This window comes from Muscardinus avellanarius (genome assembly GCF_963383645.1).
Source record: "Muscardinus avellanarius genome assembly, chromosome: 15".
Classification (NCBI taxonomy): Eukaryota; Metazoa; Chordata; class Mammalia; order Rodentia; family Gliridae; genus Muscardinus; species Muscardinus avellanarius.
This window is the reverse complement of record NC_137801.1, coordinates 90,300,227-90,325,622: the sequence shown is the minus strand read 5'-3', so window position 1 is coordinate 90,325,622 and position 25,396 is coordinate 90,300,227. Positions and strand designations below refer to the sequence as shown.

The 25,396-nt window shown below is 47.2% G+C and overlaps 1 protein-coding gene across 1 annotated transcript in view; it reads left to right on the top strand.

The window, feature by feature from the left end:
* The window catches only part of AFF3 (ALF transcription elongation factor 3), a gene marked incomplete at both ends in the record, with an annotated part of 411,313 nt that overhangs the window by 277,024 nt on the left and 108,893 nt on the right, over window positions 1-25,396 (top strand). The window contains 2 exons of the mRNA XM_080711464.1: window positions 8,755-8,835; window positions 22,081-22,117. Coding sequence (XP_080567590.1) covers window positions 8,755-8,835; window positions 22,081-22,117 — 118 coding nt within the window. The remainder of the gene's footprint in view (window positions 1-8,754; window positions 8,836-22,080; window positions 22,118-25,396) is intronic.

Below are 25,396 nucleotides of genomic sequence, written 5' to 3'. Positions count from 1 at the left end.
TTGGCTCGCGGGTTCAGAGATTCTGTCCATGGTTGGAGCCGCTTACGGGTGGCAGCCAGGAGCAGAGGGAGAAAGAAAGAGGCCGGGACAAGAAACGCCCCCCAGGGCCGCGGCTTCCAACTAGGGCCTGCCACTCGTGTTCCATCAGCTACCAATGAAGAAGCCACTGTGGAGGTCAGGGCCCTCGGGACCCGGTCACTCCCCAGCGCTGGACCTGCCAGGCTGGGGACCAACTGGGCCCCCGATGCACGAGTCTTTGGGGGACATCCCACATCTGAACCATGGTAGAATGTAGAGGGAAAAGTCTAATGCGCATAGGGCTCCACGTTGCCCGCCTCAGGCACCCCGTGGGCTGGTGGATGGGGTCCTCTGCAGATAAGGGGCGCCATGGTACGCCACCACGCTCACCTTACTTCCACAGTCTGTGGGACAGTCGGTAGACTAATAAGGGCTGATAACACGTGTTTCTTTTGTACCTTGACTCTCTGGAATACTCTTACCAGCCCTCATCATCCCCCTGACTGCTATGTGTTCCTTTGAGAAAATGTAGAGACCGTTTCTCTAACATAAAGTACACCTCGTCTTAGAAACCATAATTCTCTCAATAGCTGTCTGTTTTAGGAATGCATGGTTTGTGTTAACAGCCCCTAAATTATAGATTACATTTGCATGAAGCCATTTTCGGTCATGAAAACAAAACACTTTCTCAGATATTCTCTCGTCTCAGACTCCCAACCAGTGGAGCTCCGTGAGAACTTACTTTTCACTTTATAGACAACAGTTACGAGATGCCTTGTGATACCAGTCAGTGCTGTCCTCTTTGAGTGTGTAAGTGTGGAGGGAGCTATGTCATTTTTATAGGCTTCGTCTCATTTCATCTCCACGACCCAGCCGTGGAATCGTTAGCACCCTCGCCTCCTCAGACAGCACAAGCTGCGGTCTGATTGGCTTTCAAGCCCCAGAGTCACTGGGCTCAACTGGGCAAGTTGACCTGCCCAAGCTGGCTGAGCTGGCCCATGGTGTGGCAGCCAGAAAGAGAAACGGAAATGCCATTTTGCTATTAATTTGTCCATGTAGCCCTCAGGGGCATTGTAATATAACGGATAATCAGTCTTACATGCCGTTGAACATCACATTGTATTTTGTAGGAACGTGACACATTTCACATCTGTGTAGCATCACAAACATATTAAAATAGTCCACACAAATAAGTCTTACAGTTTCTGGAGTTCTTGTCGACCTGAATATTTTTAACCACTGCCTTGCCTTCAGTCCTCACTTGTGCATATGGTGAGATCCATCAGGCAGAAAAGTCACCCGGAAACGCTTAGCTACAATGTAAGCCATGCTAGCGCGAGTCCCATTGGGAGGTGGATATGGCGCACAGCGTGGAAGATGCCCTGGCTTCCAGAGATGAGTGGACACCATGCTTCTCCAGGGAGCTTGGAGTGCGGAGTCTGTAGGGGTGTGTTCAGCAGATCTGAACATTCTTTAAGGAGATTGTTAGGATTCCTGTCTGGCGACTGTGTTTAGTAAATCCAAAAGCTCTTAGAAGAGAGTTGGTCTCCTAAGTGTGACTTTTATCCATGATGGAGGGACGGTCATCAGAAGAGGGAGACGAGATTGGGTAGATTGAGGGTGGACTTACAAATTACAGCACCGAACAGAATGTAGGAGGCATTGACAGAGACGTAGGAGCTCTAATGAGCACAGAAGTGGAGCCCTCCTGTCCTGTGGGCTCAGACGGGAGTCAGCAAGGGCCTGGAGGCCTAAGCAGGGTTCGAGAGGAACCTTAATGGGCCATGGGAAATCCAGACGCAGGGGCAGGGGAGGGGGCGCTCACCTGCAAAAACACAGCGCAAGCAAGTATTTATAAAGCCCAACAATGGCATGAGGCATAGAGCCCGGCCCTAGATGCAGGCCTCACACCGTGGGGTGACCCCAGAGGGCAAGTGCCCCAGAGTGGGCGGGGGGGTGCACCATTTATGAACGGATTGCCCTGGACTAATCAGCTAAGCTGGAGCTTTCACTCTCTCCTCTGGTCTGGAGAGGATAGTTATTAAAGGCAGGCACACAGGAAGCAGTTTGCATAGAAGTGTTCCCAAAGCCACAAAGCACAGTGGAGGCGCCATCCCCATCCTCGGGCGTGCGAGGATTGCACTGGAAGGCTCTGTTGGTTAGATCTACGCTGTAGGGAAACCTGGCTGGTGGTCAGGTGGAGGTTGGGCTGACGACAGAAGAAAGAACAAACCAGGAAACTACAAATCACATTAAAAATAGCGGTGGTGAGATTGCTAGGACCAGGAAGCAGGAAGGGAGGCGGGCGTTGCAGAGGCTGCTGCTCTGGCATTCCTGAGCAGCAGTGTGACCCTGCTCTTCATGGGGCACAGGGCAGCCAGTCACTGTACTTCGCACGCCGTGGGGCTCCGCACGGTTTAGGGGACAAGTATCCTAAGACAGAGATCTGTACATGAAGACGTGACATGAAAGAAGGTTCAGTCAAACCTCAGTTGGCCATTGAAGCTGTCGCAGGGAAGGGCGGGTGGGCCTGGGCCCGGGCACACGAGCGGCAGCCCAGCAGACAAGAGGAGGCTGGAGAGGCCCTGGCGCACGAGCGAGCATCATGGCTCAGAGAACCCCGGCGCCAGAGAGCAGCGAGCAGAGGTGAGGCCGCGGCCGGCACAGGAGGGTCTCGGCCCACGGAGGCACACGGCTGCTGGGTGAGCTGCCGCAAGCCAGCCCAGGTGACAGCGTCCCCTCATCTGGACAAAGAATTAACTTGCCTTATCTGTGGGGTCGTTAGGAAATATAAGTAAACCATGTAAAACATCGTATGTTTTAAGTGCCCAACAAGTGTGAATCACTAAAGGTGGAGGAAAGGAGGACAAGAGGAAGAGTCTCGGGTGGTAGAAGGGTTCTCACCGGAAGAGTTAACAAATAGTGGTGCCATTAGCCAGGACCTAACACAGAAGAGAAGTGTGTGGGACAGTGATCAGGGTAAAATGGGATTGATTCAAATGGACTGTAGGATACACAGGTGGAGAGCTCCGTAGACCTAGAGCGGACGGCTGGGAGAGGGTGCACACTTGGGCATCATGTGTGAACAGAGGACACATGGGCTCCGTAGACACCTAGAGCGGACGGCTGGGAGAGGGTGCACACTTGGGCATCATGTGTGAACAGAGGACACATGGGCTCCATAGACACCTAGAGCGGACCACAGAGAGGGTGCACACTTGGGCATCATGTGTGAACAGAGGACACATGGGCTCCGTAGACCTAGAGCGGACGGCTGGGAGAGGGTGCACACTTGGGCATCATGTGTGAACAGAGGACACATGGGCTCCATAGACACCTAGAGCGGACCACAGAGAGGGTGCACACTTGGGCATCATGTGTGAACAGAGGACACATGGGCTCCGTAGACCTAGAGCGGACGGCTGGGAGAGGGTGCACACTTGGGCATCATGTGTGAACAGAGGACACATGGGCTCCGTAGACACCTAGAGCGGACGGCTGGGAGAGGGTGCACACTTGGGCATCATGTGTGAACAGAGGACACATGGGCTCCATAGACACCTAGAGCGGACGGCTGGGAGAGGGTGCACACTTGGGCATCATGTGTGAACAGAGGACACATGGGCTCCATAGACACCTAGAGTGGACCACAGAGATGGTGCACACTTGGGCATCATGTGTGTGCAGAGATGACTTTTAAAGCCATGGTGAAACACAAGAGCACCCGAGACATGGGAAAGCAGCACAAAAAGGCCGAACCCAAGACTCAGAGAATAGCCAAAAGAATGAGAAAGAAAGCCCAGAGAGTGGAGGTGACCAAGAAGACAGGACAGGACAGGCGTGGGGGCGCACGCCGTAACCCCAGCACTTGGGAGACTGAAACAGGAGTGTACCGGTGTGAGATGTCGAGCGCATGTTCTTGTTCTTAGCTAATTTGGAAAAAATAGCCAGAACTATACAGCTGAAAGCTTAAGCAATTTTTATTATTGCAAAGGTAGAAAGAAGGGACAGAGCTATCAACGCTGCACCAGAGGGACGACTTACTGCAGTGCCTTGAAAATAAGACACTGGGGTTTTTGAACTTAAATCAGTTCTTATAAAGATTCCTTATCTCTTATCCCTCTTATCCCATTTAAACCACAGTCATTTCATTTGCTCTGGACCTGACCTAAGGCAGGTGTGGCCCCGCCTATGATCTCCTCTGGTGGAAGCCTTTTGGTATGATTATGAGGATCTACTATCTCCCATCCTGCTTGACCAATAAACAATCTTTCTGTCTGCAGGTGTGGGCCGCCCCTCCTCTCCAGTGCAAGTCTTTGTTAAGACCAAGACATGTTACTTGGTTTACAAAGTCAAGGGTCCCAGGGTATCTGCTCCTTTGACAAAGGCCTGTAACATCCTCCCGCATCCTTGGGGAGTTTTAGCCTATCTGCTAGAAGTTATTTATTATGTAAAGTTGTCTTTAAAAATGAAGGCCCTGGACTACAACTCTTTTGTGGACTTGGTAATCACTTTTGCTATTGTAGTTCTACATACTAACAGCTGCCTCCCTCCCTGTCTGAAAGCCTGCCCAGCACTCAGGCCCTGACTATTTTTTACATATTGAAATTAATACCAAAGTAATTTTCTAATACTGGCACGTTCCCCATTAAGGAGGATCTTGGGTTCAAGGTCAGCCTCAGCAACTTAGTAAGAACTTGTTTCAAAATAAAAAATAAAACAGGGATGGGGGTGTAGCTCAGAGGTGGAATGTCTCTGGGTTCAATACCTAGCACTAAAAATAAAAATAAAAAATAAGAAGATACAACCATGTCAGCATGGTAGCTGTACCAGTATTGGGAAAGGGCTTCAAAATGTGTTTAAAAAGAACTTTGGTATTAGAAAGCCGAGTGCTTCAGGAAAAGGGCTGCTGAATTCCAGGCACCAAGGGTGATTAGCAAGATAGCAGAGATAGTCCCAGGGCCTTTTTCATTGTAAAGATAAGATTTCCCCAGGATGTGAGAGGATGCCATAAGCCTTCAAGAGATCCCATAATCAATTAACACATTTTGGATGCCATAAGCCTTCAAGAGATCCCATAATCAATTAACACATTTTGGGGTATAACAAAAGGCTTGGGGTCTGTACCAGAGTTGGACAGACCTAAAGGAAGGAACCCCACATCAAAAGACTTGCCCCAGAGGGGGCGGATCTAGTCTGGTCAGAAGACTGGGTATAAAGCTACTCTGTATCCGAAGGCTTGGGTGACTTCAACTCACCCCACCGTGTCACCCTTATGGCGGAGTGCTGTATTCTCTTCTATCTTTCCATCTTTGTAATAATAAAATTGTTAAACTTACAGAGTTCAGGCCTAGCTTCTATACCTAGCTCAGAACAAGAACCCTCCTCTATACATCTCACAAAACAGTTTTGGGAGCCCAACAGGCCCCGGAACAGTTTTCTCACCATAGCATGTTGTTGGTCACTCTTAGGGGAAGAAGCCAGTGGAGAAGCAGGACTGGAGGTGAGAGGGGGCAGGGGGACAGCTAAGACCGGACTGCCAGGCTAGACACAAGGAAGGGGGTTGTCATGAGGCCCTCAGCACCAACACAGCGCCTGGGGAACGTCGAAACAAAGCCTTTGTGTCTCAGCGACAACCCTGAGAGGCTGAGAACCTAAGTGGGGCTTATGGGGCGTCACCAACTGTGGAATAACGTTTGTAGAATTTGGAAGAGGAAACAGACTAGAAACAACTGCAAGGGCGGCCCAGCCACGTGGAGGCCAGAGTGTAGGGAAGTGGGCGTCTCCATGACCCCCGTGGGATGCAGTGCCCTTTTAATGGAGGCCCAAATACAGGAGCAGAGAAGCCAGAATGAGGGCTCCATCCCAAATGGGTTTCAGGGAAGCTGTAGTGGGGCCGTGAGAGATTCCCACTGCATGGGAAGGTCCTGGGTGGGCCAGCTAAGGTGTCTGTCAAGTAGTTAGTGGCAGGCAGTGGGTTCCAATTTTGATTTTTAGGTGAGAGGAATGGAACTTCAACACCTTATGGAATGAGCCGGCTCAGAGCAGACGTGGAAGACAGACCTTTACTCTTCAAGACTAAAGCCCAAAATCAGGGTTATGAAGCCAAAACTGTGTGGTAGAACAGAGATGACAGGTCCAGAAGGTGATGTGGAATGGCCACAAGCTGCCTGTGAGATGCAGCAGGAGGGTCTTATGAAGGTCAGGAGGGGAGGGGCTCGAAGAGGAACCACTGGACTGGTTTGAGAGGGTGGGCAGAGACAAAGAGACAGCTCATGCTGAATGAAGAAAGGAGCTGAGGGGCAAACCACAGGGTCAGAGCCTCGGGGAGAAGGGGTATTTGCATGGGGGCAGCAGATGAAGAAGAAGAAGCGGCATCTGTCTTCTGTGGCAGTTGTTTATGGTGATGGATGGGTGGATGGATGGATGGGTGGATGGATGGGTGGGTAAATAGATGGGAGGGAGGGGAAGGAGGGAGGGAGGGAGGAAGGAAGGAAAAAGATTATAAGTGTAACTGGGATTAGAGGAAATATTAATAGTGGTTGCAACCACAGCTGATATCTTACCTTCCAAATTCAGTAGCTGCTCAATTGAGCACATGGTGTATACAAGGCACGATCATCGTGCCTACCCATGGCGAGTCTTAAGTAAATGTTCATTCAGGGAATGAGGGGTGGTCTCCTAGGTTCGCGGGTCAGTGGCCTCTTAACGCATGGCTGCTGTTTCCCTCTGGATAAATTATATATTAAATGCTAACCTGAGAGTACCAGTTATAAGAAGTTGTTAGTGTAGAAAGTATCGTTTGGAAGTGTTATTATTTGTAATCTTGTGAGAGCTTTCTATTTCATTTATTCCTGGACAGCTGTAGGGCTTACAGAAACAGTAGTTCACCTTTCGGGTTTTGTTCTGTTGTTTCGTTTTGTTTTATGTTTGTATTGATCACACGCTGCTCTGCTGATGGAATCATAAAATAATTTGCTCAAAGTTAACGTGGACAAATGGGGTTTGTGTGTGCGAGTCTAATGTTTAAACATGAGTAATTAGTTTGTGTTTATCCATATTGGCCCCTGAGGATAACACAGTCTGAAGTGTGTAAGCCAAGATTATTGCCAAGGAGGCGGCCAGTGGCAGCCTGAGGGTAGGGTGGCCTTGGGGACACACCAGGCCGTCCACGGGGAGGAAAAGAAACGCAGCTCAGGAGCTGGTCATCGATGACTGACGTCCGCTAGGAAAGGTTCAAGGCCGCTGACAGCCACATGCACATCGCAACTGGTGATTTGGACGAGAGGAAAGTCGAAACTCTTACAGAGGAAAGAGGGGAGGCGGCGCCATTAGCTAGTGGAGGGTGGGGAAGGAAAGAAACCCACGTGTATCTTCTCTCTTTTTTTTTAATTGGATGCACTGTAATGTTTTAGCATACTGGAGTACAGATTGTCAGAAAAATACACGCGCACAATTCTTACTGCCCTCTCCACCGCCCCCGACGCACCCTGTGAGTCTTGAGACTGGAACCGTCTATACGTTCATAGCATTATCTCCACTCTCGCCTTCTTGATGACTCCTGCTCCCTCCTCGTTCCCTAAGCCCCTGCAGTCCTCCCCTGGAGTCTAATCATCTATCTGATATTGCCTTTTTTTTCAGATACCTCCAGCTTCTACATATAAGAGAGGACATATGTCCGCGTGTTCTTTGGGATAGCTATACTCAGTATATTCTTGAGTTCCATCCATTTTCTTACATATGGTATGGTTTTGTTCTTTGTGGCTGAGTAAAATTCCATTGTGGGTACACACCAGAGTCTTGCGATCCATTTATCTGTTGACAGGCGTCTAGGCTGGCTCCGTGAATTGGCCGTCGAATACTGTGCTGAGCTCGCGCACCGACTCCTGGTCGGCAGAGGCCAGTCTCGCCCTGCGGTAGGGCATGGGTGGCGGCTACTGAGGAGAATACTAGGGTGGCTGAAACTGCCCCTCCACCCGCGTGCTCGGCTCAGCGGACGGCCCGCACCACAGCGCAGGACAGGCTCCGGCACGCGGGGCTCAAGCCAGGCCCTTCGTGCTGGCCTGCAAAAACTGACACCTTCCTCTCTACCTCATACCTGTAGCTTTTACTTCTCCACGGATGACCTCGTTAGGAATACCACAGAGACGTGAAGCTTCCTCGGGTCTCTTTCTTTATCTCTGCGCAGTATAAGCAACTCCTCTATGAAAGGCCCCCGAGTTGAGTGCCGGTGATCCCTTCAGAAACTCTGAAGGGTGGAATCAGGTCCATGCCGCCTTGGAAGGCTTCCTCCACAGAGCTTCCCATCGGCGGCTCCTTTCCTCAGGGGCATTCTTTCTGAGGTGTCAAGGGGGTTGGGGCAGCCATGGAACCTATCTGAATTGGTCACACTAGGGAGCAAGCCATAGGGTGCATTTCACGTCTCTTTTTTAAAAAATAATCTCCTTAGCTGGGCACAGTGGCACACACCTGTAATCTCAGTATTTGGGAGGCTGACACAGGAGGACAGCAGGTTTGAGGCCACCCTTAGCAACTTAGCACAACCCTCAACAACTTAGCCAGAATCTTTTTCAGAATAAAAAATAAAATAGAGTTAGGAGCGTGGCATAGATTCAGGCCCCGGCTTCACGGCATGAGCCCCTTTCTCCCTTCTTCATCGATATCCTTCTCACCCCTGACCGTGTTCGCTGACCTGTGCTCGGGCTCACCGTGCTCTTTGTCTCTGTCTCCCTTTAGGAGATGACCTGGCTCCCCCCACTCTCTGCGATTCAAGCACCTGGCAAAGCAGAACCGGGCAAATTTCCATTTCCAAATAAGGTGAGCTCTCACCCCCGTGGGGTAATCTGATGGGCATCGTGGTTGGTGGGCCGGGCCTTGCTGTCCTTCCCAGTCAGTGCCCTGCCAGAGGCACTTCAATCTAACCTTTAAAAATCTGCAAGTACATACGTATTCATGAAAGACAGAGAAGCACGCTCCCAATCTTACTGAGCTACATCCATATTCTGCAAAGTGTGATGCTTATTATAATTGTCATTATCTAAAAACATTTGTGAGTCTGCGTCTTGCAGTCATATTATACATTCAGAGTGATGGCGTGTCACGTTTTCCTCCTCAAAATCTGTTAACAAATTCATGGTGTATCTTAAAATAAAGATCCTAGAGTTAGAAACATAGCATTTAATATTTCTTGGATATCTTTGTAAAGTTGAAAATATTTTCTAAAACTTAATAAAATGATTTCCATATTTTCAAAGGAAAATCTCCCCCCAAAAATCAACCATAAAATATATTTAAGTTTTGCTAATCTAATAGGCTTTCTTTGATTTTTTTAACCATGTAACTGACATGCAATTATATATATTACTGAAGATCCAGTTGTGAAGAAAGCTGTATATGAAAGTCCTCGACACCCAGTCCAGATTCTGTACATCCCAGTCTCCTAATAGCTTCGTGTATAAAGTGTCTCTTGTCATCCTTGTGTGTAAGACACATATGTTCATATGGAGTTTCTTAAACTCCCAGATTATATAGCACTAAAAGCATGTTTTCCAATAGTTATTTTATCCAGATAGCCACAATAAATACTACTAAGTATCAATATCATAACCTTCTAGGATGAATGGTTGAAATAAATAATTGCAGCCGGGTGTGGTGGCGCACACTTGTAATCCCCGCGCTTGGGAGGCGGAGACAGGAGGATCGCGCTGGTTCGGAGTCAGCCTCGCTGGCTTAAGAGACCCTGTTTCTCAATTAAAAAAATATATATAAAATAGGTCTGGGAGTGTATCCCGGAGGTAGAAGGGCTTCCAGGGACCCCAGTACCACCAAAAAAAAAGAAAGAATTGTTCATTCCTCTTATCACAATGGTAAGTTCTGTCCTAAGAGTTGATCTTTATTTCCCTTAATAAAGTATGCTTGGAAATCTTTCCAAGTCAGCCCAGAGATGTTTCCTTCACCTTTCTAAACAGCAGCAAAATATTGAGTGTATGGAGTGGCCAGAATTTGTTTAATCAGCTCCTCTTCGTGGACGTCGGGATCCTCTGTGGTCAGTGCTTGTGAACGTGTTGAAAACGCGGCTCTCTGTGGGCTCCCGCGCCCCGGTGCAGCCTGGCAGGGGACCCGCAGCGCCGGAGCCCTCAGGAGTGCGGTCCCGCCCGCTGCGTCTCGAGGGGCCTTTGGACGAGTCTTCGCCAGTGACCAATGTTATCTGGGTCTTTATCCTCGTGTCTGCATGATGGACGGAAAGCTTCATCCCGTTGTTTCACTTTGCGTTTCACCGGTTACGTCCAAGTTAACCAGGGCCGGTTTTTCTTTTGCAAATAGCCTCTTCGTATCCACCGCACTTCACCAAGTGACTTGTTGGGTCCTGTGTGTCTCATTCGTGTGTCTATTATACGTAACATAACCATTTCTTGTGACTTATTTATGTTCCTAGAAACGTATTTAATTTTCATGTCAGAGAAAAATGACCCTCCCTTTCCAGCATTCTAACAATGTACTCTATTTTATTCTTTTTTTAAATTTTTTATTGGTGCACTGTATTCATACATCATAGTGGGATACAAAAACTTTTGTAGACATACATGCACACATCGCCCAGTCAGAGCCCACCCAGTCCCCACCCCATTACCTCCCCATCCCTCCTTCCCATGCTCGGCTTAGTGGTTGACATCTAGTATTATAGCAATTTATCCAAAATTAACAATGATAATCTCACATAACAGTTTTATTTGTCTGATACCAAGCTTTTGATAACTTAAAGATAACATTTCAATATTTCTTTTTGCTTTCTTTCTTACCAGAGAATATTTTTCTTTTCTTTTTTTTAGGTGAAACTATCATATATTTATATATTTATTTTTCAGAAAAAAATCTATCCTAATATGGAATATGGACTCTAGATACCCAAAACGATCTCGAAAAAGAACAAAGCTAGAAGATATATATTTTCTAATTTCAGACCATATAAAGCTACAATAATTGAAACAGTGTAGTACTGTTCTAAAGGCAGATATATAAACCATTGGAGTTAAATAAAAGCCTAGAGATACATTCTTCCATATATTGTCAAATTATTTTTGAGAAGGTTTACACGAACATTTGGTGGAGGAAATAATAATCTTTTAACTAAATACTGTTGAAAAATAATAATTACATGAAAAAGAATAAAATTGGACCCTTACCTAATCCCATATACAAATATTAACTCAAAATAGATAAAAGACCTAAATGTAAATCTTAATACTATAAACTTTTAGAAGAAAATCTGGGTCATAAAACCTCACAACATTGAAATTGGCAGTGATTTCTTGGATATGATTTCAATGGCACAGGCAACAGAAGAGTATACAAACTCCCTAAAAAATAAAAAAATATTGTATATCCAAAGACAATGTAGACAGAGTTAAAAGTTACTGATAGAATGGGATAAAATATTTCCAAATGCTATATCTGAAGGTATATTAATATTCCAACTAGAAATCCTAAAAATTAACAACAATAAAGGCAAACAATACCATTTAGAGATAGGTAAAAGGCTAACATAAATAATGAATCTCCACAGATAACCAATCTTAATTGTCTGTTGGATGGAAAATCTTGTTTCTCTGTTTCTGGTGTGTGTTACCTATTTCTTCTTTGTAGTTAATCTCTTTGAGTATTTTCTCTAGTGCTGGTTTTGAAGACATAAATTCCTTCAGTTTCTGTTTGTCATGGAAGCTTCTTATTTTTCCATCTAATTTGATAGAAAGTATGGCTGGGTAGGAAATTTTTGGCTGGAAGTTGTTTTCTTTCAGAGTTTGGAATATGTTACTCCAAGCCCTTCTGGCTCTCATGACTTGGTTTGGGAAGTCTGGAGTGATTCTAATTGGTTTGCCTCTGAATGTCACTTGGCCCTTTGTTTTTGTTGCCTTTAAGATTCTCTGCTTGGCTTCCACATTGGTCATTTTGACAATTATGTGACGTGGGGATCCTCTTCTCCGATCCTGTCCAATAGGGAGTTCTATAAGTTTCCTGGACCTGTGTATTGACCTCTTGCTCTATGTTTGGAAAATTTTCTGCTATTACTTCCTTGAAGATTTTGTTGATCCCTTTGGTTTCACCTTCTTTTCCCTCCTCTATTCCAATTATTCTTAGGTTAGCTCTCTTAAAATGGGCCCATATTTCTTCAATGTCAGATTCCTGCTGTCGGATTTTTTTTTTTTCTAATTTAGAAACTATGCGTTCATTTTTGGAGTGATCATCTTGACTAAGAGTGAGATTCTGTTCTCCATGTGGTCTAATCGGTTGTTTGTACTTTGAATTGAGGCCTTTACTTCATTAATTGCATCCTTTATCTCTTTTTGGCTCTCTCTGAATTCTTTTTGAAACACCTCTATTATTTCTACAGTTATTTTCCTGATTTGATCTTCTAGAAATCTCTGATTTTCTGTTTTATCAGGTTCTGATGTTGCAGGGTTGTGGGCATTCATTGCTCTAGTGTTATTCCTCTTTCCCATGATTTCGGAAGTTTGTGCCTTCTCTGAGTTTTTCCCATGGGTCACTATGACTTCACTTAAGGTGCTCTGGATCTCGAGTCTGTGGTATCTCAGTCACCACTACTCCTTTACTGGGTTGTATCACAAAGTCTCAGACCCAGGGAGTCAATAGAGGCTGCTTTAGACTATGGGGGGGGTGCCAAGTTGCACGTTCTCCTATGGCATGATATCTCTGCCACCACCAATCCCTCACTGGGTCAAGTCCCTGGGAGTCAGTGCTGGGATTTCTCCTCTGGGGCCCGCAATTTGACTCACTGTAGTTGAGTACCCAGATGGAGCTGTAGTGGACTCGGTGAATTCGCTGCTTGCTGCCGCTGGTGACAATATGGCGCCGCTGCCACGCCCTCGGCCATGAGGCTGGCGTATTTCTTCTCTGGTTTTGCGCTCCGCTCTGAGTCCCTGCAGCATGTGCTGAGCCCAGCCACTGGGAGCTTTAGATGCTCCCTACGCCGAGAAATCTGCCGAATTCCTCCCAGCTGATCCGCAGCGGCTCACCTCGGCTCGCTGTCCGCCACTCCTCTCTGGAGCCTGGTGGGCTGTTGAGTGCGTTGGTCTGGAGCCGTAGCCGTTGAGCCCGCCGTTGCTGCCGGCAGTAAGGCGCTGCTGCCACGTCCTCGACCGCGAGGCCTGCGTATCTCCTCTGTGGCTCTGAGCTCTGTTATGAGACCCCCCTCCTCTCTGGGGCTGGTGATTTTTTTGTTTCTCTGGTGATGGTGTTTTCTGGCTATGAAAGGCGCTGATTTTGTGGTAATAGAGATTGGTTGTTAGCGGGGCTCTTAAGCCCTGCTTTTCTCGGTCGCCATCTTCCCAGAAGTCCTATTTTATTCTGATTATTTTGTAGTGTTAAGGTTCAAAAGATTGTGGATGGTGTGGCAGAGGGTTCTAGTTTTTGTCTTTTTAGTTAGTAAATTGCAACATTATTAACATGGGAGCCCATTCCCCTCCCATTACTTATTAATACCCTCTATGTCGACAGTTGAATTTCTCAAAAATACATGAATTTAAGACTCACTGTTTTTCAATATATTTATCTAATTCTTTCCCAATAAAATTTAGAATGTTCAATTGTTTAAAACCATTTAAATCGGTGGTTGACTGAGCCAGGCACCGTAGCACACACCTGTAGCCAATTCCTCTGGGGGCTAAGATCTCCTGAGCCTGTGCGTTACAAACCAGCCATGTACCATAGCAAGGTCCTGCGCAAAGAAAGAACGGGAGAATAAAAATCAGTGCATTTTCAGTAATGAGTTGGATTTTCAGTAAATAGTTTAGGCTCTACTGACAGCTCTAATGCAAAGATGTGGCCTCTCCTGGTGGGGTCTAAACTCAGTCCATCGACAGCTCCCAGGCTTCTAGCCCTTTGGATGTAGGCAAGTGGGCGAAGAGTGTCTGCAGAATGTGTTTCCAGTGGTATATTGCCACACTTAGGATAAAATTAGGAATCCTTGCAGCCTTTGCCCATAATCTGACCCAAACAATGGCTGATCCACAATAGAACCAAGTAGCATTTTATTACATACATATACCCATGGCACACATTTGGACATAATTGGGCACAGACCAAAGCATATTTTGTTGTGATTTTTCTCCCAATTTCTTTTGTGTTGCTACATGTAAATACGTAAGCATAAGCAGTAAGCAATTCCTGAGATGAAATTGGGATTTTAAATCATTCGTGCAAAATTCTTACTCTTTATAGCTTTATTGACGTATAGGCGGCAAATAAATATTGTCTATATTCAACGAGAACAATGTGATGTTTTAATACCTGTATGTTTTGAGAAATAATCACCATGACCAAGCTAATCAGCGTACCCATCATCGTTTACCCTTTTTCCCTTTTCTTTGTATCCTCGCAAATTTTTTCTTAGCAGATTTCAAGTATACAACGCAGCGCCATTGACTCTCGCCACACGATGGCATCTCACTGCTTCTCCTTCACACACGTGATTTATGTGCATGGCGTAGGTATATAGGTAGACACTGTCGACCTTATGCTAACGGAGCTCAGCCAGGCACAGAATAAGTACGGCACGGTCTCGCCTATATGAAGAATCCTAAACAGTCAAAACCAGAGAAGCAGAGGGTAGAACCTTGTTTGCCAAGGACTGAGGGGAGGGTGTATTGGAAAATGTTGCTCAAAAAATACACTATTTCATTATACAGTCTGGAGTGGTGGCCCACACCTGTGATCCCAGCACTTGGGAGGCTGAGACAGGAGGATCGCAGGTCTGAGGTCAGCCTCAACAACATAGTGAAACTCCCAGCGATGTCGGAAGACCCTGTTTCACAATAAAAAATAAAAAGAGCTAGGGGAGTATCTCAGAGGTAGAATGCTCCTGGGTTCAGTCCCCAGTACCAAATAATAAAAAAAAAAAAAAACTAGTTTCAGTTATGTAAGGTGAATAGGTTGTGCAGATCTGACATACAGAAAAAGGGGTATAGCAAAAAAATTTTTAGCATACAAGTCCTTTATTTTTCACTCAAAAAGGTACATTATTATCTACAGTACAGGCATATGATTTCAAACATGAGTGAAAAGTATGTCTTCCTGAGGTTTCTAAATAAGACACGTTTGGGATGTCAGATTCACACGCAGCTATTTTATCTGTAGATCTTTTTCCTTGCCCAAGAAGAAAGAATAAGTAATTTTACAAAATATAAGACTGTTGAACGATTCTTAGTAATGCCTTTCTTAAAAGAAAAAGCTTGCAGTAAGCGCTTACCGGTTGTCCTGTCCAGATGAAACATGAGTGCAGCGTTTCCTGTGTCTGCGGTAACAGCTAGCACACACTCAGAGGCGTACGGCAGCCCCTGCGTGTTACCTCACTCTGGGGACACAAGGCCAGAACCAGGGTCCTGCCTCCCACGCCAGGTGTGAGCGGAGCTGCGTTCCTTCCCGGGCTCCAGGGGAGAATTCCTCTTCTTGCCTGTCCCACCTCTGGAAGCTTCCTTCATGGAGGCTCAGGTCACACCGACCTGTTTTCCCTGTGACTCCCTCTCCCTTCTTTCCCTTGGAAGAATCTCGTGGCCATATTGGGCAATCGTTCCATGAACAGCCTCCCACTTCAGAGTTGCTCCGTGAATTGCATCTGCAAAGCCCCTTTTCCATGTGAGGAACGTAGTGTGTGTGTGTGTGTGTGTGTGTGTGTGTGTGTGTGTGTGTGTGTGTGTGTGTATGCGTGTGTGTATGCGTGTGTGTATGCGTGTGTGTATGCGTGTGTGTATGCGTGTGTGGCGTGTGTGTTGCTGGGGATTGAACCCAGGACCTCACCTGCACACAGTAGGCGAGCACTTAGCAGTGAGCTCCACGCCCAGCCCCAGAATGTACCTCTTTTAACCTTTATCTCAACAAATTAGCATTGTAACAGCTAGATAGTCCGGTTGATTAATTAGACGATTAATGCTTGAGATTATCATCACGGCTAAATGGTGAGCTAGAATCGTGTGTGGAATCTGGGGGGCAGACTCCAAAATGGCTGACAAACAAGGAATGGAGACCTCATCAAGTGTGAGATGGGGTGGGAAAGTCCATCTCACTCTCCATCTCGAGTCAGCAGGGCCACTAGATTAATTAGGCAGATACTGGCGAGAACTTCCTCATTCTGCCCCAATCCTGACGGGCATAATATGTAGTAAAGTCAATAGATAATGAACTTGGTTATTTTTTTTCTATTCTTTGAGGACTTATTTCGAGTCACAATTTCCTGAGCAAACACTACCAGGCATTTCTGCCCCGTTCTTCAAATCTCAAAAGTAATTGAATTTGGTAAAGCAAAGAAAGCGCCTCTCCGTCAAATCGCTGCCATTATCAGGTATTTCAACCCAGAGAAAAGGAAATGAGTCTGCTTTGCCCTTTGCCCTTTCATGCCGCAGGAGTCCCCAAAGTTTTGAAGTGCAAATAAAGAACTCAAACGTGGCATAGGATGGTTTGCATTCTCAAGAAGGGCTGTGCAAACCCAGGCGTTTCACGGCGCCGCGGACGCTGAATCTTTGGGACTACACCTGTCTGCAGCTCCTCTTCCCGGTGGGCTTTTACAGCCTTACCCACACTCCAGCATCACCAGAGGCCAGAATCCTGCACCTTTCTCCTTACACGCTAGAATGTGAGTGGACCCTGGTGTGCATGAAGCACTGTGCTGCGGAGGTGGGGAGGCAGTGGACCTTCCGCTCGGGCTGCTGGACTTCAGGAACCACCGCAGAGCGTCTGCACTCAGCTCCAGAATAGCATTTCCGTTCACTATAGATGGAAGTGGCAACTCATTGGGTTTTATAGAGTAAGAGGGAACAGGAAGTGACTGATTTTGAGGTCCCTAACACGGGTTATTCTCAGCCAGTGGCTCCTACAGCGGGGTGGCCTCAGCCCCTTTCAAGGTCGTAAGCAGAACAATGCAGCCGCAGACAATCTGAATGGCGCGCCACGTTTCACGGAATATAGTGTTTATTATGGTGCTTCATTGAAGGGCTCTCGTGTGTGCTTGGTTATTTCTGTCAAAATGATTGGTTTGAACTTCTCAACTAAAGCTTTAGGGTTTCCTATGTGCCAATAATTCAGGTGTTGGGACTTCAGGGTTTAAAGAAGGGGAGAATACCCACCGTCGCCAGGCTTGGCGGCATACATCTTTAATTCTAGTACTCGGGAGGCCAAGACAAGAGGATTGCAGTTTGGAGGACAGCCTCAGCAATGTAGTGAAGCTCTCAGCAACTTAGCAAGACAAGGCCCTGTTTAAAAACTAAAACTGGGGGTATAGCTTGGAGGCAGAACGCTCCTGGGATCAATCCCTTTCCCGGTATCAATCAATCACACACACACACACACACACACACACACACACACACACACACACACACACCACTGTAGATATTCTTCTAAGTCATCAGGGGTAGCTTCTACCTTGTACACTTGATGGCCAGAATGGCATACACTGAGCACTGACCCTGACACACCAGACACGCCTGACACACCACACGTTAGTCTTGGAAATGTCCTGACACAAACTCAGACAGCTGCTTCCACAGTCCCCCCACAAGCAGGTGTGACCACACTTCCGTGGTCATGACAGCCATCAGCCGCATTCTCCTTAAGGTGAGTTCTCTCAGTTTGCACACCCACGTTTTTGCTGTCTCTGTGTGTTGGATCATTTATCTGCAATGAAGCTTTTCTTTTGTAAAAAAAAAAAAAAAGAAAGAAAGAAAGAAAGAAAGAAAGAAAGAAAGAAAGAAAGAAAGAAAGAAAGAAAAGGTAACGCTGTAGGAGAGTGTGACCCCGTGCAGCAAGGACAGAGAGCGACCGTGTCTTCCCAGGTCCGGGGAGATTGCCAGGAGCCGGCGGCAGGAGGGCTGCCCGGGCAGGGCCGGGGACAGTGAGCCTTTCCAGGCAGAAAACAGCAAGTGCTGTGTGCACCCAAGGACTAGCCGTGGCCACCGCACACCGCTGGCAGAACCCTGGCACACACACCGCGGTCCCCGTCCCTGGGCTCACGGTGCTCCCAGAGGAGGGAGATGGACCGTACGGCGAGGGCTCCCACCTGCAGACTACTCACAGAAGACATCTGCGGGGAGAAGGGCTGCGGGCAAACGCTTTGGGTGTGCGGAGGCGATGGCAGGTGGCAGAAGATGGGAAGAGGGAAAGGACTTGGTGCCGGGGCCTCCGCAGGCAAGAGCCCCCACAGACAGGAGCCCCCGCGTGCCCGGGTCTTGCCCCAGCCTGCCTCTGCCTCCCTGAAGAAGGGAGGGCCTGCACGTCCCAGGGCAGGGCACTGGGCCGCTTGCTGGGCCGGGCAGGACGCAGGCGCCCCAGCAGGGGAAAGACAGCGCCCTAAACGTGCGCATGGCTCCAGGTGACCACAGCCTGACATCTCCAAGTGTGCCCCAGTGTGGCAGAGTCTAGGACCCAGCCGGGATGGAGCTCAGTGGGGGACACTTGCTTACTGTGGAAGTGTTAGTCTCAGGAGTCAGTCTCCAGCTTCGGGAGTGGGGGGTTAGGGACGTCTGGTTCTTTTGTACTGATTTATTTATTTATTTATTTTGGTGGTACTGGGGGTAGAACCCAGAGGCTTTCTATCTCCAGGCTATACTCCCAGACCTATTTTATTTTATATGGAAACAGGGTCTCACTAGTTTGCTGAGAGCCTCACTAAGTAGCTGAGGCTGGCTTCGAACCCGTGCGATCCTCCTGTCTCAGCCTCCCAAGTGCGGGGATTGCAAGAGTGCGCCACCACGCCCGGCTTACCACACGATTTTAGATAAAATTTGCTCTAACACGCTAGGTCAAACCAGGCGAGCTGGTTTACACCTGTAATTCCAGTGCTTGGGGGGTTGAGGCAGAATGGTCAAAAGTTCCTGGACAGCCTCAGCAACTTCGCGAGGCCCTCTGCAGTTTTAGTAGGACTCTGTTTCAAAACTTAATATATACTTAGGGCTGGGGTTGTAGCTCAAAGGTAGAATGCCCCTGGGTTCAATCCTCAGTGCCACTAAGAAGTTAAAAAAGTAAAATAAAAAACTACAGGATCTTATCAGATATAATCATAGTGACTTGTTTATCAGTAAGCTCAGCTTTGGTTTTCTGCTCGGGTCTATGTCAGTAGTCATTGACTTTTAGGCTGCACCAAGAAATAAAGTTCTCTATTTCCCATGAGTGTAAACAAACAATCAAAAAATCTTCTACTTTTTTTCTTTTTAGAATGAGCTTGCTGGGTATGACAACATACACCTGTGCATACCTAGTACTTGGGAGGCTGAGACAGGAGGATCACAGGTTCAAGACCAGCCTCAGAAACTACCTCAGAGGTAGAATGTCCACGGGTTCAATCCCCAGGACCAAAATAAAACCATCAAACTGGCCTTAGTCAGGAGAGTCTCTCATTGCCGTTCCTGTCCATCGATGGGGAGCAAGCCCTCCCCGAAGGCCAGGAAGCACAGGGCAGCCAGCTACCTGGAACTCAAAGTCTTTTCTTTTCTTTTTTTTCCTCTACCGAGGTTGAAAGTTATTTACGTTCAGATACAAGCTGCAAAATTAGTTAAGAAGGAAGAGACACATGTCAGTGCACCCGGAGCATTCGGGGCGCACGCCTTCCTCCAGAGCAGGCCGAGGGCACGTCTGTGGGCCGCACACGGGCCTTGGCTTCAGGAACACAGTTCCTCTTCCCCGGGCTGTTTCCAAGCAAGTCAGCCTGAGGGTGGAATTTATCCCTCTTCTTCAAGTGAGGAGAAGCGGATCGCCAATTTCAAAGCATCTGTGCACAACTCGGTCGGCTCACGAGCGTGGGCAGCCCTTTCCTTCCCAGGACTCCCCCAGTCCTTCCCGCCAGACTGGCTCACTGAATGCTCTTCTAGTGGAATTCCTTTTGAAACAGACATTAGTACTCAGATCTGATCAAACCACGGAGCTGTGAAATGACATCTCCCACCCTGCAAAAATGTCTTCCTAGAGCAAGACTCTGGTAAGAATATGCTGGGCCTTCTCCTGGGGTTAATTCCACTTTGCTGGGTTTTGGTTCCACATGCCAGAATCATGAAGGAGTTTTGTGGGGTTTTATGTGCTGCTATTCAGTTCATTTTTATAACTTTTATATTTTATGCTTAATGGGGATTTTAAAGATGTGAATTCTCAAGATACAATTTCCCACTTCTTTTTGGGGGAGGGTTTTTTGGAGGTTTTTCCTTTTTTTTTTTTTTTTTTGGAGTGATTTGTTTTTGGGGTTTTCTTTTGCTTTGCTTTGCTTTCTGTTTGGTTACTGGTGATTGGACCCAGGAGCATCCTACCTCTGAGCTCTTCCCATAAGCCCTTTTTTGTTTTGTTTTTTATGTTTGTTTTGCTTTGAAACAGGGACTTAAAACTGAGGCTGGCCTTGAACCTGAAATTCTCCTGTTTCAGCCTCCCAAGTACTGAGAATACAGGTGTGCACCACTGGTTCCAGCTTACATTTTATTTTAACGCAAATAAAATAAGGTTCAAGCCGGGCGTGGTGGCGCACACTTGTCATCCCCGCACTTGGGAGGCTGAGACAGGAGGATCGCACAGGTTCGAGGCCAGCCTCAGCTACTGAGTGAGGCTCTCAGCAACTTAGTGAGACCCTGTTTCCAAATAAAGTATAAAATAGGTCTGGGAGTATAGCCCAGAAGTAGAAAAGCCCCTGGGTTCCACCCTCAGTACCAGTAAATAAATAAGATTCAACCTCTATCCATCTGAGTAGTGACTAAACTTATATTTATGCCATCGCAGATTCCCTTTTCATACACCACTGTGACTCAGAGTCAGAGTCAGTAACATTGATGGCTGAATACAGGCCCTAAAACCATAGACGTCACAGAAGAAAGCAGAAAGTTACGTCTTTATTACTGAGATTAGGCAAGGGATTCTTAAATAGGACCCCAAATGCACGAACAACAAAAGATATACCAAATCATCAAAATTTAACTTTTGGTAGCCAAGAACATGATCAGTAAAGGCAAAAGACAACAGGCAAATCAGGGATCTGGTACTGTTCTGGCACCCAGACTATGTTAAAGCACTTTCAACTCAACAACAAAAATACATTAAAAATGGCAAAAGACATTTCAAAAGAAGGCTTATTAACAGTCGAGAAACACAGGAAAAGATGCTCAACACTGTTAGTTTTAGGTCAACATAAGTCAAAACCATAGTGAGATACCACTTTATACCCACAAGGATAGCTAGAATTGTTTTTAACACAAAATAGCAAGTTTTGGTGAGGATGTGGAAAAATTAGAACCCTTAACACTTCCTATTTGGGTGGGAATGCAGAACTTTGCTGCTATTGTGGAAAACTGTTTGGCATTGCTCCACAAAGCTCAACTCTGAGTCTCTAGATGACCCCAGCGTTCCACTCGGACGCAGGTCCATGCCCAAAAGCATTGGAAGCAGGGACTGGAACGCTGGCAGTGTCTGTTCATAGCAGTGATGGTCACCGATGTGACATGTAGAAGAAACCTGAGTGTCCACCGGCAGCCGGATGGGTCAGCGACATACAGTGTCATACTTACTGTTCAGCTCTATGAATTACTGGCACATGCTCACCAAGGGAGCTCCGAAACACTATGTCAAGGGAAGGAAAACAGATGCAAAGGCCAGAAATGATACGGTTCTGTTTATACAAAATGTCCAGAAGAGAGAAATCTGGAGATGGAGCTAGACCTGGTGGCTGCAGGGCGGAGGTGAGCATGAGCGAAGACACTGGTTAATGAGTAAGCGCTTTTATTTTAGGAGAGTAGAAAGTGTTTGCCACTGGATACGCTGTGCTGTCTGTCCAGTGTGGTGGATGTGCATGGCTGATCTTAGCTGATATGAACCTCGCCTCAGTAAGAGTCAGTAATACAAAATAGAAGCACTTGTGAACTCTGTGTATGTGTGAATGAGCACATTTATGTAAACGTTTCTCGTTACAGTGGCTGGCAGAGTTATGAGCGGAGAATCAGTTCTGAATGACCAGCCGGGTATCACATATCCAACCTGGGTTTAGCAAGTCAAAATAAGAAAACTAATTGATATCTCTTGTTCTTTCAGGACTCTCAGATTGTAACCTCCGGACACAGTAATCCAAGTAAGAAAGGCTTCTCTCTACAGCTCTGTGTGGGAGGGAGGGAGGAGAGAGGGAGCACAAAAGGGAGGGAACCTGAGAGCACTGTGAGCCTTTAGAAGACAGTGACTGCTGGGCCCGCGATGGATGCCTGTACCCTCTGTACTGGGAGGCTGAGACAGGAGGGCCACAGGTCTGAGGCCAGCCTCGGCAACTCAATGAGGCCCTGTTTCTAAGGGCTGGTTTGGAGGTAGCATGCTGTGGGTTCAATCCCCAGTATCAAGAAAGGAAGGGAGGGAAGGAGACAGGGAAATTGATTTTAAAAAGTCAAGCAGGAAAAAGAGAGCCATTGTTCAATCACTGCCTGAATGAGTAGAAGGATTCAGGGTGACCTCAAACACTGACACTCAGGAAAAGGAAATCCAGTGTGACGTGGTGAGTCTCAAACCAAGAGAGAGGAGCGGCGACCTCACCGTAGTTAGTCGGTCTCCGTATGTGTGTGGCGGGCGGTGAAAAGGCAAACGATGACTGGTCTACACTAAAAGAAAATGAACAGACCAGGAGAACCAGTCCAGAGACCTCAGGATAACTGACCTTCAATTGTAAGAAAAGGCACAACTTGCTAGATAGGCCCACCACGGCCCAGAAATAGCGAGACCGAGCGGTTTGGGAGGGGGTCCTCGTTGACTCGGTGGCTGCTGAAACACACGGGCTTTGCCGTCACACAGAAGCACGCTGTAAGTGGGTGTTCCTTCTCTTCTTTGGCACTACTAATTGGTATTAATGTTGTCAGGAGCAGTAAAAATGCATGAGCCACCCTGTTCTCATCCTGGAATCACCCCCGAAAAGACAGTTTTCTCCAGCAGCCAGCAAGCTGCTTGCCAATTACAAAGCTGTGTTTGAAGCTAAAAGCACACTGAGCTAGTGGACATGTTTATGGAACCGAGGTTCACTCGCTAGGAGGTGACGAGACAAGAGGGTTGGGGAAAAAAAGACATCTGAACAAATGCACGGGGAAGCCCAGCACGTGAGTGCGCAGGTAGAGAAAGGCAGAGGCGAGGGCGGCCTTCCGTAGCCAGCATCGCCAATGACCCAGCCCCCGCTGGCTCGGCTGCGGGCACAGGCCCCAGCAAGCAACTCCTCAAGACACGCGTACCAATGCCTTCCCAAAGCTCAACCAGCTTCTCGTTTACCCTGCTAAGAAAGTAAAAAATCCCTTTTTTACTTTGTGCGTCTGCGTTTTTCAATGTTCAGGGGCTCCAGGATAGGCTTAAAGGACTCCATCTCCTCCCTTCAAAATTGCTACTGAATAACTGTAAGCTGAAGAAATGGAAATAATTCAGCCAGGTGTGGTGGCGCACGCTTGTAATCCCAGCATTTGGGAGGCTGACACAGGAAGATCACGATTTCCCGCCAGCCTCAGCTATTTAGTGAGGCCCTTTGCAATTCAGTGAGACCCTGTTTCAAAAAAATAAAGAATAAAAAAATCAGGCTGAGGGTGTAGCTCGGAGGTAGAATGTCCCTGGGTTCCAGTCCCAGTACTGCAAAAAAAAAAGGAAATAAATCTATAGCAGCCCTGAGAACAGGCAAGACGCCCACCAGCAAGCCAGGAACTTGGGTGGTTTCTGGAAAACAGGAAGTAGAGAGGACCTTACTGAAAAGGGCGAGTCAGGACCCAGAGGAGGAGGGAAGCAGAGAGGACGCAGTAGGGAAGGACGCGGTGGGGATGGCCCTGCAGCCCGGGGTGATCTGTGTCTCTACCGACACTTCCACTGATAGAGTTCTGAACAACAAAGCACACAGCTTAGAGGAAGGAAGATGCGTCTGCTCGCAGGTTTTGGAGATGTGGGGTTTAGTTCGCATGAGGCTGAGGAGTGAGAAGCAGAGGGCCGGAGAGAGAGGCTCTGCTCTCACTCCATGGGGCCAGAAGCAAGGGGAGCCGAATAACAAGGGGGTTCAAAGACCCAAGCACAGTGCCTCAGGCCACCCCAGGGACCCCTCAGCCAGGCACAGCCGCCTGCCTAGGTTACCAGACCTCAGAAACCCGTTACAGTGGACTTATCCGCTGATGAGATTTCAACCCTATGACATTAATGTATGAGCTTTCAGGAGACACTCATTCTTCCTCTAACCATAAAAATCGAGATTCCACTGGACCCTGGTAGAGCAGGCACTGTCCGCGGCTGTGATGGCCACACCTGGCCATCACCTGTCGCCTTGCGCCCATCCTGGCTGATTCCCACACACAGCTTTCAGCCTGAATTTCCTCTGCGACAGCCCCAAAGAATGCAAACCACGGTGATGGTATTTGCTGACAGGTGAACAGTTGGCTGTAACTCCAGACTGAGAAGTGATGGGCAAGAGAGAGGCAGAATGCATTCTTCGGGAACACCAGACCTGAAAATGGACACAGATGGGGGCAGAGGGAGAGCCGGCTTCTCTTCAGAGGGAAGCGACACACACTCGACACCCAAGGCAAAGCACTGACTGCTGGTGCGGGGCAGAGGGAGGCCCGGCCGCCGCCCAGCGCCTTCTGCTTCCAGTTCACACACGTGTCCTTCCACACCTCGGCCTGAATCAGCTCTTCCCTGAAAGGGACAGATGTGTTACAAAAACATACACCATACTAATCCAGGAAAACCACGCCAGCTGCCTGTGTGGAAAGTGTATTTACAGCTAATTCACCTTAATCTTTGGTAAACTGTCTCTGGACATTTCAAGTACATATACATTTTATACGCAATTTTTTAGAAAAGTCTTATCCTTTACTGAAACAAACCTGGGCATGATGAAATACAGGCATGAGAACTCATGACCTAAAGGCCAGGAGAACTCGCCCTCATTCAGCTGGAGAGACTCGCCCTTCAACAGGTCCACTCAAACTGCTTTGTTCTTGAGTATCTAACGCTTGTATTATCATATTGTAGATTCTGGTTATTAGTTTGTAATTTCTATAACTGACCTATGGGCACATCCTCAACCTAAACTATTAACTCAATTAATATTAATGAGGATGACTCATTAATAGTCACTGAACAGTATATGAATATTTCAAGTCTTGGCCGTATACAAGGAAAAGTGTAGCCGTTTAGAGAAGAGAGGAAAGACAGGAGGAAGAAACCCCTGGATTCGTTTTCTTACTTTGCATAGTATAAAAGGCACTGCTGTGAGTTGATTAGTCAGTAAATAGGAAAGTAGATATATTCAAAGTCACAAATACCCACTGGAGACACTAAAAGTAATAATAAAACTAAGATAAATTGTAGAGGAAGGGAAAACATATTAAATAACTCATCTCCTGTT